This window comes from Scatophagus argus, chromosome 5 (genome assembly GCF_020382885.2).
Source record: "Scatophagus argus isolate fScaArg1 chromosome 5, fScaArg1.pri, whole genome shotgun sequence".
Lineage (NCBI taxonomy): Eukaryota > Metazoa > Chordata > Actinopteri > Scatophagidae > Scatophagus > Scatophagus argus.
This window is the reverse complement of record NC_058497.1, coordinates 15,895,482-15,910,191: the sequence shown is the minus strand read 5'-3', so window position 1 is coordinate 15,910,191 and position 14,710 is coordinate 15,895,482. Positions and strand designations below refer to the sequence as shown.

At 39.9% G+C, this 14,710-nt stretch overlaps 1 protein-coding gene across 1 annotated transcript; it reads left to right on the top strand.

The window, feature by feature from the left end:
* The first annotated feature begins 1,119 nt into the window (after positions 1 to 1,119).
* calm3a (calmodulin 3a (phosphorylase kinase, delta)) lies at positions 1,120 to 8,606 on the top strand. The gene is made up of 6 exons (XM_046389182.1): positions 1,120 to 1,329; positions 4,825 to 4,855; positions 5,383 to 5,526; positions 5,941 to 6,047; positions 6,457 to 6,592; positions 6,878 to 8,606. Exons 1-6 carry the CDS (start codon positions 1,327 to 1,329, stop codon positions 6,904 to 6,906), a joined length of 450 nt encoding a protein of 149 aa, XP_046245138.1. The 5' UTR covers positions 1,120 to 1,326; the 3' UTR covers positions 6,907 to 8,606.
* The last annotated feature ends 6,104 nt before the right edge of the window (positions 8,607 to 14,710 follow it).

The following is a 14,710-nucleotide window of genomic DNA, read 5'->3' as shown; positions in this document are numbered from 1 at the left end:
TGTGGTGATAAGTACCAAATAATAATAACAATAATAATAATAAAAATAAGGGGGTTAGTGATACGATAACTGCAAGTTGAGGCCAAATGTATAGTAGTTGGGCAAATTGGGCCCCAGCTCAGGGGAAGCACAATTATAGGAGAAAATCTTTGGAGGAAGATTCTTCCAAATGCTGTAAAATGACAGATATCTTCACGAGCAGAGGCCCTCCTCAGCAATCATGCTGGGAGAGCTCTGCTTCTATACACATTAACATGGAGAATCACAATCAGAATCAGAAATACTTTATTGGGGGAAAATGGGTAAATCAAGAGTGAAGAAAATTTGCAAAACTGTCACAACTAGCGTGGTTTGATAGGGCACAGCTTCAAAAAATTACATGTGGGAGTATTTTTTTTTTAAAAAAATGACAGAAGGGCTAAATAAATAGACAAAAGTATCCAGACACACCTCTTTATGACTGTTTTTCAGGGGTTGGGATGGGCTCTTAATCTTAATGCTTAAGCATACCAAGACATTTTGGACAATGCTATGCTTCCAACTTTGTGGCAACAGTGAGGGGAAGGCCCTTTTCTATTCCAGCATCACTGCGGCCCAGTGCATAAAGCAAGGTCCTTAAAGACATGGTGGGATGAGTTGACCTCAACCCTATCAAACACCTTTGGGGTGAACTGGAATGGAGATTGCAAGCCATCAGTGTCTGACCTCACAAATGCTCTGCTGCATGAATGGGCAAAAATTCCCTCAGAAACTCTTGTGGAAAGCCTTCTCAGAAGAGTGGAAGCTGCTATAGCTGCAAAACTGTCTATGTATTCTGAAACTATGTATTCAGAATACGATGTTATTGAAGTCCATGTTGGTGTAATGATAACTGCCCCAATACTTTTGTCCATGTAGAGTATATTACACATTGTTAATCTTCTCCAGATCGGATTTGGGTGGTATCTTTGCGCGCTTTGTTTATATAGAACAGCGAGGACTGTGGTATTGCTTTTTATTATGTGTCAACTAGAGTGGCATTCAGTGATGAATGAGGAATATATATACAACATTTAAAACACATTCATATGTGCAGGGTTCAGTATTTGGCAACGCTTTGAGTGGGAGGGCCCAAGGTGGAGGAGGGATACAGTGCGAGGCAGAGCACGCAGGCACCGTGGTGCAGCATCGGAGCACAGTCTGAGCAGGTTTTCTGAATCACATACGAATAAACTTTAATATCGTTACCGTACTTCATTGGAGTAATTGCCTCCCAAATCCGCTGAATACAAAACCCGACGGTGGTCGTTTTATCATCTTGACGGAGCCTGAAAAGTCTACGGGACAATGGTGAGTACAGGCTTGCTTTCGTTATTATGAGGAGCACTCCTAGCTAGCGTTAGCTTGGTACAGCTAGCATCGATCGCACTCTGCTTTGCTGTGGTATCTAAATAATATACACCAAGTAGAGCTTATATGATATCCTATGCGATGATAAGGATTTTTGCTAACTAGACACCGCAGAAATCCCGCGTCGGACGGGTATATAACGTTACCCTAAATTACACGGTTTGTCAGCGTTGATCGGTGGATCTCTGTGTATGTAGTCGTTAATGAGAAAAACGCCGACACGGTGAAAATATTTTCTTTATTAGCGTGTGGCATCTGCGCAGCCTAACGTCGTTACACGTCGTTGTGTGAAAAGGGAGCAGGCGGTCAGTTTCCTTCAGTAATGTCATTCACATCAGCAATTTAGGTTAGCTGATTTCCTCAAGTGTTCGCTAATGCTGTTGTTTACCCTCCCTGTCCCGATGAAGGTTTGCAGCGTTTTTTGTTTTATCGTTTTTCTTTGATTCGAGAGTGGGCGTGGTGGTGGTGGTGGTGGTGAAGAAGGGGTTGCAGTGTAAAAATAGATCGCGCGGTGTAAACGTGATCTTGAAACCCACCTCGTTAATCTCGTAAGACAGTCATCAAAACTCTGGCTAACTGTGTTGCTAACAACCATTCTGAAATCCCATATGACAAGTTGCTGCAACATGGGCAGTTCCTTATGCAGGGCATATCAGCAGGGTGTTATGGCTGTAGTGTGACATGCGCAACAAGCGAAAAAAAAAGGTTGCAATCGCCACCAATCGCGATTACATAAGAATGCTGCTCACATGTAGCAGTGCACTGCTCACAGTTAGCAGCATGTGTTTGTGTTATGGCATGAAGGTGTCGTCGCAACGTTTTGTTCTGTGTGCGTTCTTGCCAGGCCACCTTGACGAGCATCTTCTCCGTTACGTATTGCGCCACAACGTTGAACCGTATTCTGCTCCAGCTGAATGATCCCTTTGCCACCCCTTCTTCCGCACCTCCCTTCCCCCTCATTGAACCACACTATGCTTGGTGCAGTAAGGCTGTCAGGACCCGCAGTGCACCCACCGAAATGCTAGCAAAGTATATATACAGAAAAACAAAACAAGATGCTGCCTTTGTGTCTCATCTGTTGTCTTTTGCTACTGTTCTTCTCTGTATTGTGAGGGATCAGTGATGGATCATTTAGATTGCCAAGTAAGGAAAGTTTGGCAATCCAGCAATATCAATCACATTTTGGAGACACAGAATTTTGACTGCAGCCCATGCAATTTCTTTGTGCCCAACATAATATGTGATGTGAGTTCTTGCGTACGGATGAATTGAAAGGCAACAGTGCTGTTTTGCTGAGTGCCTTCCACTGCGGCCGTACAAATCCTCTAACACTCAACTGAATTGTGCTGTGCTCTGATCCAGACACTGCTTGCTTCAGCACCTCCAAATTGGTTGGCAGTGGACAGCATGGATACTCTGCAGTCTGTCTTGCTCCCCCCCCCCTTTTTTTTTTTTACCCCCTCCTTCTTCCTCCCCCCAACCAACATGGTGACTCATTGAAATTGACTCGAAGAACACATGGTGTTACCATCACCTTGAGCTACAGGAATGTTAGCTCCTATCTCTTTGCTTTTAAAAAAAAAAAGAAAAAGACAAGAGATTGTTAGGAACTCGTTTATCAACCTGAGGTTCAAGAGCACGTGGACAGAATGAACACAAGATTTTTGTTTATTTTATTCATAGCTGTTAATTTAATCGCTTGATTCCAGCATTGGTTTGTGCTTAAATGAGATGTGGCTTTTTGAAAACAAAGGTTTATCCTCTTATCTTAATCATTTACCTGATATCAAGACTATATTCTTGTAGGATTGTAGGTTTTACTGCATGCAATATTTGCTTTCTTGTTAAGCCTGATCATGCCAGTTGTTTCCAAGTCATCTGAAAATCATATCCTGACAATATGAAGGACTACATACAGGAGCTGGAAACACTGTCAAGCAACAGTTGGTGCAGGGGCTGGTTTATGATAATAAGCTGAGCTTTACATCTGTTCAGTAAAATAGATTCAAAGAGGTGGTTAGCTGCGGTGATATTCAGTGTGCTACATTGGCGACCCTGTTCGTGTCTCACTAATTATAGCAGGCATGTGTATTTCGGGCTGTGGAGTATTTATACCCGTCCCTCATCGCTTTCTCAGCCTAAAGTGGGCATGTTGACTGACTTAGCCAGGCCTGGTAAGACCTCATGAGGATGGCAGAATGACGTTTCAAATGAAGTTGAAGAGTAGTTTGGGTGCATAACTGGAAACTTATTCATGCTCTGTTTCAAGTAAAAGTGGTCAAACATGTAAGAGCAGCTGATATGGATAGCATTGCTACACAAATTTGAAATAGTTGTGTGTTTTAAAAATGTAAGTGTAATGAAAATATTAAATAATATAAAAAATACACATGTTTCTGACCTCTGATAAGATATGATAAGATAAGATAACAATGTACAGAGAGGTTAGACGAGATTTTAAACAATGTTTTTCATTGCTTTGCATGTGTAAGGATAGTCTTTAGCTGGGTCATTGGCAGTATCTAAATCCAGCTGTCCGATAATACCACAGTCTGTTTTGAATTAGTTTGCTTTGAGTACATTTGCATTGGCGCTGATCTGTGTAGGTTGTTTACTCAGTGGAGTGTGCTGCAGGTGCTCCTCATTAGGTCTACCCAAAGCTTTCATCTCTGTAATCGTTGTGGTCATATCAAATCCACCAAATCTTCACATATCAAACACTCACCCTTTGTAGGGGTGGAAGGGGGCTGTTAAAAGTTTTTAGTTTCTGTCTACACAGTGAGCAAAACTGCCGTGCTGATGGGGGATTACAGTGGTCGAAAAAAATGTAATCATTCCCAAATTGGTTGGAACAAGTTAAGTCAAGCATTTATTTATATTTTGTCTCCCAGTCATGACATTAAAAGCAGAAATGAAAAGAGGTGGTCAGTACTTGCACTGAATACACCAGAATTAAGAACAAAAGATTAAAGTCACCTTGTTGTTTTTTAACATGTACTTCTCTTTTCCTTCAGCTTCACCTCCACTGTGAGTTGTCCTGTTTTGCATTGAGCTGATGCCATGAAATTAGTTGAGAAAAGACTGTTTGAAACACACTACAGTCTACAATTAAAAGTGACTTGTGAAGCTTTGGCATTCAGTTAGTTATTGCCTGTTCATCGTGGAATTTTCTGGACTAAACGATTAATCGTTAGTTGCAGCGCTACTCATAGATGACTATTATTATGTGTTCACTATATCCAGTGAGATAAGCTCACCTGGAGTTTCAACTCTCCAAAATCAATTTTACCATCTCGATATACTTCATCTGTATAGAGTTGTAGGTCTGTCCTAAATCCATTATGTGATAAAGGAAATGGTTAACAGGGCAGCCCCAAATAAAAATTTTATTATGGACTGTTAATGTTTTATCACTGTGTATCCTTTTATTAACAGGCTGATCAGCTGACTGAGGAGCAGATTGCTGGTGAGTGCTTGCCTTAACCGTGTTTGTCTTAGCAGCTCCTTAATTTAACACCAAACCTGAGAAACTAAGGTGTCTGAGAGTCTAAAGGAACCAGGGGTCTGTAAGGACATGATGTGGTGGTTCAGGTCTGGTCCTGATTATGGTCTTATTCTCCTAACTAGTTAATTGGTAATACAGAAAGAGAAAATAGTTACAACAAGGTCTGTGGATTATCTTGAGTATTCTGTGTCACGCAGAAAACTGATCAGGAGTCTGTAAAGGAATTGAATTAGCTATGATATGAATATGAATTGAATTAGAGGTTAAGAATTACACTGATAAACAGAATCAGAAATGGAATTTGGGTCAATAAAATCTTATTGATTCCCCTAGGATTGAATTCAAAGATGCACAGATCCTGTGAATGCTCAGAATGTTTTTTTTCTTTTCAGACTATTTGAAAGACGAATGAATGAAGTGTCTCTATGTCTCTATGAAGTGTCTCTATTGAGGTGAGCATACTAACAGTGTTATTTCTGTAAATGCAGAGTTCAAGGAGGCGTTCTCGCTGTTTGACAAGGACGGTGATGGTACAATCACTACCAAGGAACTCGGCACTGTGATGCGCTCTCTGGGACAGAACCCCACTGAGGCTGAACTGCAGGACATGATCAATGAGGTGGATGCCGATGGTGAGGGCGAAAAGCACCAACGCATGAGAAAATTACACTCATTTAAACTTTAAATTACTACAATTATAAGGGTCATCTTCTTGTCAAATGTTCTCTCTAAAGGAAAATTACATCAAAGTTTCACCAGTATGTGCATTTTAGAGGTATTTAGGCTATCAGTACGACCACTTGACTTTAATTTACCGTCATGACATCTTTAACTGCCTGTAAACTGAGATAAGTTAAAATTTGCTCGTAGTATCGGCAGTGCAGTTGCATAGGTTGGGCTCTGCTTTGGATTGGACACAGTCGATGTTGTGGCCAAGAAAGTGCTAACTTCTCTTGTATTGATATCCTCAGTTTTTTTAGTTAAATTACTTCATAGCCATAATAACACAGTTAATCCAACCTCTTTCTGTGCATATGATGGTGTAGGTAATGGTACAATTGACTTTCCTGAGTTTCTGACCATGATGGCCAGGAAGATGAAAGATACAGACAGTGAGGAGGAGATCAGAGAAGCCTTCAGGGTCTTTGACAAGGTACGTTAGGACTGAGTAGTCCAAGAATATTAACTAGCACCATGAGACAAAATTAGTGACAGATCCGTTCATGTATATCCATTGTAATGTTGTGCTGGAAAGCCACCAAAAATACGAAACATGTTGACACCCTTATGAAATAAATTCCTGTATGTTTTTAGAGAGAGAGAGAGATTGTTTAAAATGATATTGAGACTGTACTGTTTTGCTTTGACCAACGCCTGGGTCCATTTAAAGGTAGCTGAACAATCTTCTTTAGCATGTTAACATGCAAATGTTTAGCATTGCAACTACAGCTAACTACAGGTGAATAGTAATAGTAAACGAATAAATGCTGAACTAATACTTCATGCTATGTAAAATGACAAATAAATAATACAATAACGAGTTGTTCTGTTGCCACCTGCAGGACGGTAATGGCTACATCAGCGCAGCGGAGCTACGGCACGTCATGACCAACTTAGGAGAGAAGCTCACCGACGAGGAGGTGGATGAAATGATCCGTGAGGCGGACATCGATGGCGACGGTCAGGTCAACTACGAGGGTAAGATATTCTTTTTGTCTGGAGTGACCCATGAGTTACGACCCCGTAACTGCTTTTGAGCTTTTTCCTCTTTGCAACTTGTTATGTTTTCAATACGACACCGTATTTGTATTTTTACTAAAATGGTATTAGAACGAGGATCACATTTTTTTGCCATGTTGCAGAGACAGAAATCAGGACAAATGTCAGATACAACATAACCTTCAGTTTTAAACCATTTCAAACTTCTGCCAAAATCTCACTGCTTGCATCTGTCATTTAAGCAGTTTTCTTTCCTTCTTACAGAGTTTGTCCAGATGATGACCGCCAAGTGAAGAGAGTACTGAAATTTATCTCGACGTTGCTTGTCCTCCTAAGATAACTGTCTTTAAGAACCAAAAAAAACCAAAAACAACAATTATAAAACGATAAACCAACTTCCCCCCAAAATCATTTATCTGTTAAATTTTGAAATTTGCGCTTCAGTATATCCAACTACTTCTAAGGTATCTGTTTAGCAAGCCACAACAGAATAATCCCTAGAGAAGTTAATGGACCAAGCTTTAAGTGGGCCGAAGCCCCATACTACAGACCAAGATTATGCTGAGTCACCCAGCTCCTGATTAATTTAGAGGAAAGAGCAACACTGAAAAGGCAGAGGGATAGGAACCCATGCCACAGTTCGTATAGAGAAGCTGGCTATTTAATTATTTCCAATACTCAAACAAGAACATTGACTCTCTTGCACCAGTGGTGATTCTCTAAATACTGAATTGAGTACTCTTCTTGCATGCACCCTTTCTGTGGTGGTCTCTTGTCACAACAAGGAGGCTCTGACACCATCAGAGGTAGTGGTCAGATTGTGTACACACTGGAGGTATATACATTACTATTTAGCTATATATCTGTAAAATTTGTGTCACTATTGATTATTGCAAGAGCAAATAGTCGCGATGTAGGGTGTTCTTTGGCGCTCTGTCGGAGCCGAGCGTTCTTTTACCTTGAAGAGTTCGGACAAGAGCGAGAGACTGAAACGTGCTGATGGGTTTTTTTTCCCCCCTTCCTGGGGATGGTACATTGTCTTGTTTTGAGTTGTGGGCTCCGCATTGCCTGCAGCACTGGTTGGAGACAGTAGTATGTTGTATTGCTTCAGGATGATTATTGTAAAAACACACTTAAAGGACTGCAGTTGATACATTTGTTCTGCAAACAGATAATCCTGATGATACAATATTGATGTAATGCTTTATAAATGTGTTCTCAAATATTAATGTATTGATGACAAACTTTGGTCACCAAATATATCAATATATATTAGTGTGTCGTAAAGTTTGCATTGCCTATTGTTGTAGTAAATGACCTGTGACATGTTTTCTCTTCGGTTTTTAAATGTGCCATAATAATCGAAAAACGCCTCAACCTTCTTGCAAGACTCATAGGTCATTAGAATATAATAAATCTACTTAATATAATATCATATAAAGATACATGCAGTTAACCATATTTGCACTTTGGTATAAACCATGTGGATATTAAAAAGAAGAAAAAAAGAAACCAAATGTCACTGTTGCTGCTGCTACAACTCATGTTACACTCATTTCTCGTTCTTGTTGTTGTCCGATCTTCTGATTTGTAGTCTGGTGATTCAAACTTCAATCTGCTTGCTGTTTTACTCAACAGAAATACATATAGCGTATATTCACAGACACTACTTGTGTTGGGGTGTTTCATTTGGGCTATTAGAATGGGACTTTCATACAGGGATGAAACGAGTTTGTAGCAAAGAATTCAGCTTCAGATGTGAGATTGGTTTCGGATTTTGAACTGTTGGCCACATTTAAGAAGCAGGTTAGCTGAGGTATCTTACCTCAAATCATGAAGCATAAATATTGCTCTGCTTGAGGTGTTTTAACTGGCTGGCTTTGATTCAGATGTAGGGAAGTAAATGGTAAATGGACTGTTAACTTCTGATGGTATCTCAAAAATGTATAGATGTGATATATTTTCCATAAACCAATAAACTGACTGAGCTTTACTTCACCCGCATTTCATTTGTCATGTTTAACACAAATCTCTGTTTTAACCTCTTGTCGCTTCTGTTGGTTTGAAGCCAGTGACTAAAATAAGAAATCTGACTGATATTATTCGCGCATTCACAAATGGCACTCGTCATATTGCACTTTGTCCTTTCCCTGCTGGCATCCCTGCACCAGAACGGAACACTAATCCCAGACAGTCTCAGATTGGGTTAGGGCAAGTCACCCTAGCCCTTCGCTGGAGAAAGTATCCCAGGCACAGGCTATATTTAGTGGCTCATGAGATTGCAACAGGAGCCTGTGGTAATCCAGGTCAGCGAGGGTCCTGAACTCTCACCCTCACACTCTAAATGCAAACGAGTTGCACTCGCCTTCTCACTGGCAGAGCCAATGGGGTGAGGTTTTATCTGGAGCAGGTAGATGTGATTGGACGTGTCCTCAAGCTAATTGTGTGGTTAAGTAGATAAATGAATTAGGAAACAGGAGCAAACTCAGCAGGACAATAAGAAGTTCAGTATCACAGGCACATGCAGGTGTGATTATCCCTCTGTGGCTGTGCAGTAGCAGGCTGGGAAGGCTCACTGGTGAAGCTCCTGCTGTGTTGTGCAATAAAATAATTCTCGCAAGGCAGTGAGACTTACAGAGATTTGTCTTAAATGATATGCAGGTCTCATCAGAGCTATCTGAAGGGGTGGAGAACACACAAAGTACATTTGTTCAAAAACAGTACACAGTCAATAATAACAATATATTTTTTTGGTATTCCTGCACAGAAAGATATACTTTTAAATCCACTACATGAAACCTGTCAGTATCCACCGTTCAGTTTATAATTGCACATGTGAAATATATGAAACTATTTAAGATTAAACTACCTAACAGTATATGAAAATGGGCCTCAATCATTAATGTTAATTTACCACATAAATATTAATTCATCTGTAAAAAGTTACCGGTAATATAAAAATAACAGGTGGTAATATGGGAACTTTTAATACTTTGATTACACTTTGTTGCCATTACTATACTTTTGCTTTCATAACATGTTGAATATGGGAGCTTTTACTTAAGTAAAGGATCTAATCTGACATTTTATTATCACTGATGCGTTCATTTGTACTGTAAGTCACATTTTACTGCTGTACTGCTGCTATAGCTGAGATAGTGTATTTTCATATCATATTTTTTATGCACAATCACAATCTGAAATGTAACTAACTGTAACTGAAGTAGTGAAGTAATAGTAAGAGCTGAAAGACTGGAGACTTGATTAAAGTACCTCAAAAGTAGTTACTTATTTACTTTCCACCACTGTTGGCTACAGGATACACAAGCTTCCAATGCACTCTCTAATCGAATACCTGAGTCTTGTTACATGAATACAAGTTCCTGACACCATAAAAGAAACCACCACAAACATGGTACACTATATAGACAAAAGTATTGGGACTACTGACCGATAAACCAACAGGGACTTTACTGACCTCACGTTCTAAGTGCACAGACAGCTTTGCAGCCGTAACAACTTCCACTGTTTCCGCAACATTTTGGAGAGTTTCTGTGGGAATTTTTGCCCATTCATGCAGTAGGTGTTGGATGGGGTTGAGGTCATGACAGTCAAGTTCCTTCACACGAAACCATGTCAGTATGGACTTTGCTTTGTGCACTGGGGCACAGTCATGCTGGAATAGAAAAGGGCCTTCCCCTCACTGTTGCCACAAAGTTGGAAGCATAGCATTGTCCAATGTGTCTTGGTATGCTTAAGCATTAAGATTTCCCCTCACTGGAAGTGAGGGGCTGAACCCAACCCCTGAAAAACAGCCCCATACCACATCTGAATTCAATAATAAAGAAGTATTTCCCAATACTTTTGTCTATATACTGTATATTGTGGCAAAAGATTTGTCCTTAACTTCAGCACTAGGTGGTGCTGTTTCGACATCTTCTAACTCAACTGCCAACGTAATTTGGAACAGGTGCAGCACATAAGGTGTAGCCAGAACAGGAAGGAGATAAGACAATGTAACTGAAGACAGCTGAATGAACAAATTAAACAAACTTTTCTAGTTTCAATGAAAGTTAATTAAAAACAGCTCGTTTTGAGCCAGCCAGTTCCTCCTTCCAGAAATAATCTCTTTGTATATGAATGTCAGTGTGTGTGTGTGTGCATGAATTGTGTGGTAAGTTATTCGTATGTGTACTCGGGTGCACCACACCCACCACTCATGGTTGTGTACACTTTGCAATGCAACCTAATCACCCCTTTGCTTGAGAAACGAACTGAGTATTCCTTTTCATTCTGCCTGCGGGAGATGCAGGAAGCTGTGGAGTGCACTGAACAAGACCGACACCCGAACTGTGTAACTATTCTAGGAATAATCTGTTTGTGTGGTTCATTTAATGCATATATGCACAATCCTTTCCCTTCCAGGAACATAGATAACATGCAACAGAATCTTCTTCTTAGTTGATGTCTTTCATCTGCTTCTTTGGAAGATTTCAGAGGCCGTTGTCTCTGCTTATCATGCCAGCTGTTGTGGGTACTTAATCACCAGCCTCCACTGAAACAAAGATTAGGTTTTAAGGTGTGGGTGTGCATTGTTTCCATATCTACAGCTACAGTCATACTTAAGCCAAACTGAGTTTTTTTTAAAAGCAGTTCAGATCACATGTTGGTGGTATGTTCAGCCAAAGAGTGTCTTTTTTCCCCCTTCTCAGACTGTTTCAGTTGAATATTTAAGATGTTGGAAAATGCAGTGGCAATATGTTTTTTTTCTCCTGTCTTCCTACCCTGTTGATCGTCTCATGACTCTTTCATTTTGTGACCCCGTGGGAGAGTCCTGACCCACAGTTTAGGAACAACTGCATGATAAGTGACTGATAAACACTCCAGGGAGGAGGCCTAGCTGATAAATGTGCTCATTGCCACAACCTGTAACTCCTTTCAGCTCTTCTCAGTTTGTATATTTCCTCTGTTTTACCTCAGAGACTTCTACTCCCCATTTGATGGATGTGCAAGAGGTGAAAACCAACATATTCAACTTACCTAAACTTTCTCTTTAAATCACTGGTGACCCCAAAACACAGCAAGAACGTCCTTTTGGATGCCCCATAGTTAACCCTGAGCTCGCCACTTCGTTTTTTATTTTTCACGTGCCATTTCCAGTCACGAGGACAGAGAGACCCAGAGGTATGACATACACCAGAATTAAACCGGGATGCTGCGGTTACGCTGTATCCCTCTTCACAACTCAGCCTGTCGGTGTTTTCTGGAAATATTTCACGCCACAAAGTTTCATTCTTTTAAAACATTTACCACAACATTGAAACCAGATGTTCCTGTGACACACTCACCAAATATACAACCAATATCAGATGACTGCAATGTGGTCACATTTCCTCATTTTATGAGTTGATAAAGAAGACCGTTAATAAATTAAAAAATGTATTGTGAGATAATTGCAGCAGGGTAAAAAGTTGGCCTTCAAAATCAAACTTTTCCTGAATTTTCACCACCTCATAATTACTATTTTAGAGCTTTCACTGTCGATAGTTTTTTTTTTTTCAGTTTTATTCTCTAAAATGCATGTTCAAAGCAGTTGAAATTGTCTTATTATAAATTTGACTTTCAATTTTGTGTTCCATTTTTAGTTTCAAGCAAATTCCACCTTTCCAGTTTCAAAGAGAACAAGAACTTCCAGTGGTTTGCTGTTCCCAGCACTAAAAAGCGTCACATGAAGGCGTCTACAGGATAATGATAAGAAATGTTCAGTATGTGCTCGAAATGATCGTCCTACTCTTGAGAGGACTAACCGTAGTATTCAGGGTAACAACTTGATAAAATGTGTAATAAAGATACACATTTTGTGCAGATTTTTGTTTGATGAGTAGACTGCCTCTCATGCAACATTTCGGTCATTGTTGTGTTCTGTCACATCCAGAGTGTGGTGTGACTGTAGCTCAGTATCGCACAGACAAATGAGAGCATTTCAATAAGCAATAATCCAATAAACATAATAGCGATATTTTCCCTTCAGTTTTCAATATCAAAATCACTTGGGATCATTAAAACCACGATAGCGACTGCTTAGAGAAGTATGAAGGCATTTAAAATGAGATTATGGATGTGTCATCCCTGGAAAACTGTGAACTTGAATCAATATATGACACTGATGTGGGATGCTCAAACAAAACCATTAGTTTTGAGAAAATCCTCCCTTAGCCTTAAATGGTTGATTCTCAGGACATTATTACTCTCTCATTGCATCAGTGGAGTGGTTTTAACTGGGAAATTCCCTCCAGTACGCTTTTCTTATAACAGACGGCAATGGCTTATTGTTTTACCATATTATGCTGGACTGTGTGTCCAGTAATCTAAAAAAAAATGCCCTTGATGGATGATATAAAAATATATTAAGAAAATCTAAAACTGCAACTGCAGTTTTTGACATTCAGTGTTTATTTCAGATTTTGATTTGAGGATGAATCCCTTGATACCCGCCATCTTGTTTTCAAGGAGATTCTCAGGCACAAAAACATGGAAAATTAACATACATTTGCAAAAATGATAAATACGTGAATAATAGTTGAAAAACAATCAGCTCCCTACCCAACAGTTCTTAGGTTCAGGTTATTATAAAGTGATGAAAACATAATGATGACTTATATTCCATTTCTGTAGCTAAATCCCAACAAATCCTCCCCACTGGACTTTTAAACTTTAAAACATAATTTTCTTTAAGAATTCTAGACACACACACAAAAAAAACAATGTTGAGTCTGTGTAAGTGAACATGATGATACAAATGGAACTAAAAGCAGTTTTAAGTAGAAAGGATAGTTTTGTCTCCTAGAGTCGAGTGTACCATAGGTGAAACAATAAGCACAGCTCAAGACAAATCTTCAGATAAAACAAAGATGTAAGAAGGCCTGTTTTCTTACCTGGAAAGTAAAAAACCTGACTGATACCGTGCACTGAGACCCTCATGAGAAATCTTGAAAACATTCTGGCTGAGCTTACAGTGTGGCCAAACAACCTCAAACTCAAGGTTCCCTCACTTCACTCCCTCATATCGCACGGTGTTCATTGGATGGGGTTTGCTTTTAGCCCTCGTTGAGTTTGAATGAATGAGCCATCAAGGTCAAACTTTAGGCCAAAATGGATACAAACTTTTTAAATTTCTCTGCATGATAAAAGCTTTGAACAAAAAAAAAATCTTTCAATCAATTCAGCTCCATCTGCTGCTGAAGACCGCGAGGTACGGTCAAAAGCTCCAGAACAAGTACGAACGAGTATGTAGACCTTGAATTGTTGTTTTGTCACCGCTGTTTCTGACTGACGCTCAACAAATAGTTTGATGACAATAAGTCTTAAATAAATGTTTAATTTAATTTAAAGCCAAGACTGGTGTCATTTGGTACGTTAGTGCTGGAAAACCTCTTGTAGTGCATGTGTTTGTGTTTGTGTGTCTATTGTCACCACAATGAAGACTATGAGAGACAGACACAAGACAGTGAGACACAAAAACCCAGCTTGTTTGCATCTGCACATCAGAACTTGTTTCCATATTGTAGCTGGAAACTGAGACCAGGACTGAGTCCGACATGCCAGTGTTCTGCCCACTATTGCGTAAACTGTTTACAGTCTGTTATGGGGTGGGGTGAATGCGCAAACAAGGAAGTCATCGAGGACGCATGCCAAGACGGTGTCCCACTGCTACACCCCTGCTGAACACCAACTGCCCGACACTGGTCAGATGAGGTGAAACAGTATGGAAAGAGAAGTGAGAATTTCTTCCATCTAAAAAGAGGAACTACAGTCTGTAACTTTCTTCTTCCTGTGTTACGGAATTGGGGAGGAATGGAGTGATATTTCAGTTTGGCACTTTGGTACATCTTCTTCAGTTCAGCAGAAGTAGTCTGGAATTTTCTGCGGGCTCATCTGGTAATTCATACTTTATTCCTTAGAACTCACAATGAACTTTTGTTATATCGGCAGTGTGCTTCCAATCGACTGATGGGAGCAGCTGTGTTAAGAGTGAAGAAGTGAAAGGATCAAAGCCCTGCCCTGCTCTAACATCTCCAAACACCTGACAAATCGCTG

Coding starts and splice junctions, on each gene's coding strand:
- calm3a (XM_046389182.1), top strand. Junction 4,856..5,382: donor GACTGAGGAGCAGATTGCTG/GTGAGTGCTTGC, acceptor CTGTAAATGCAG/AGTTCAAGGAGGCGTTCTCG. Junction 6,593..6,877: donor CGGTCAGGTCAACTACGAGG/GTAAGATATTCT, acceptor TCCTTCTTACAG/AGTTTGTCCAGATGATGACC.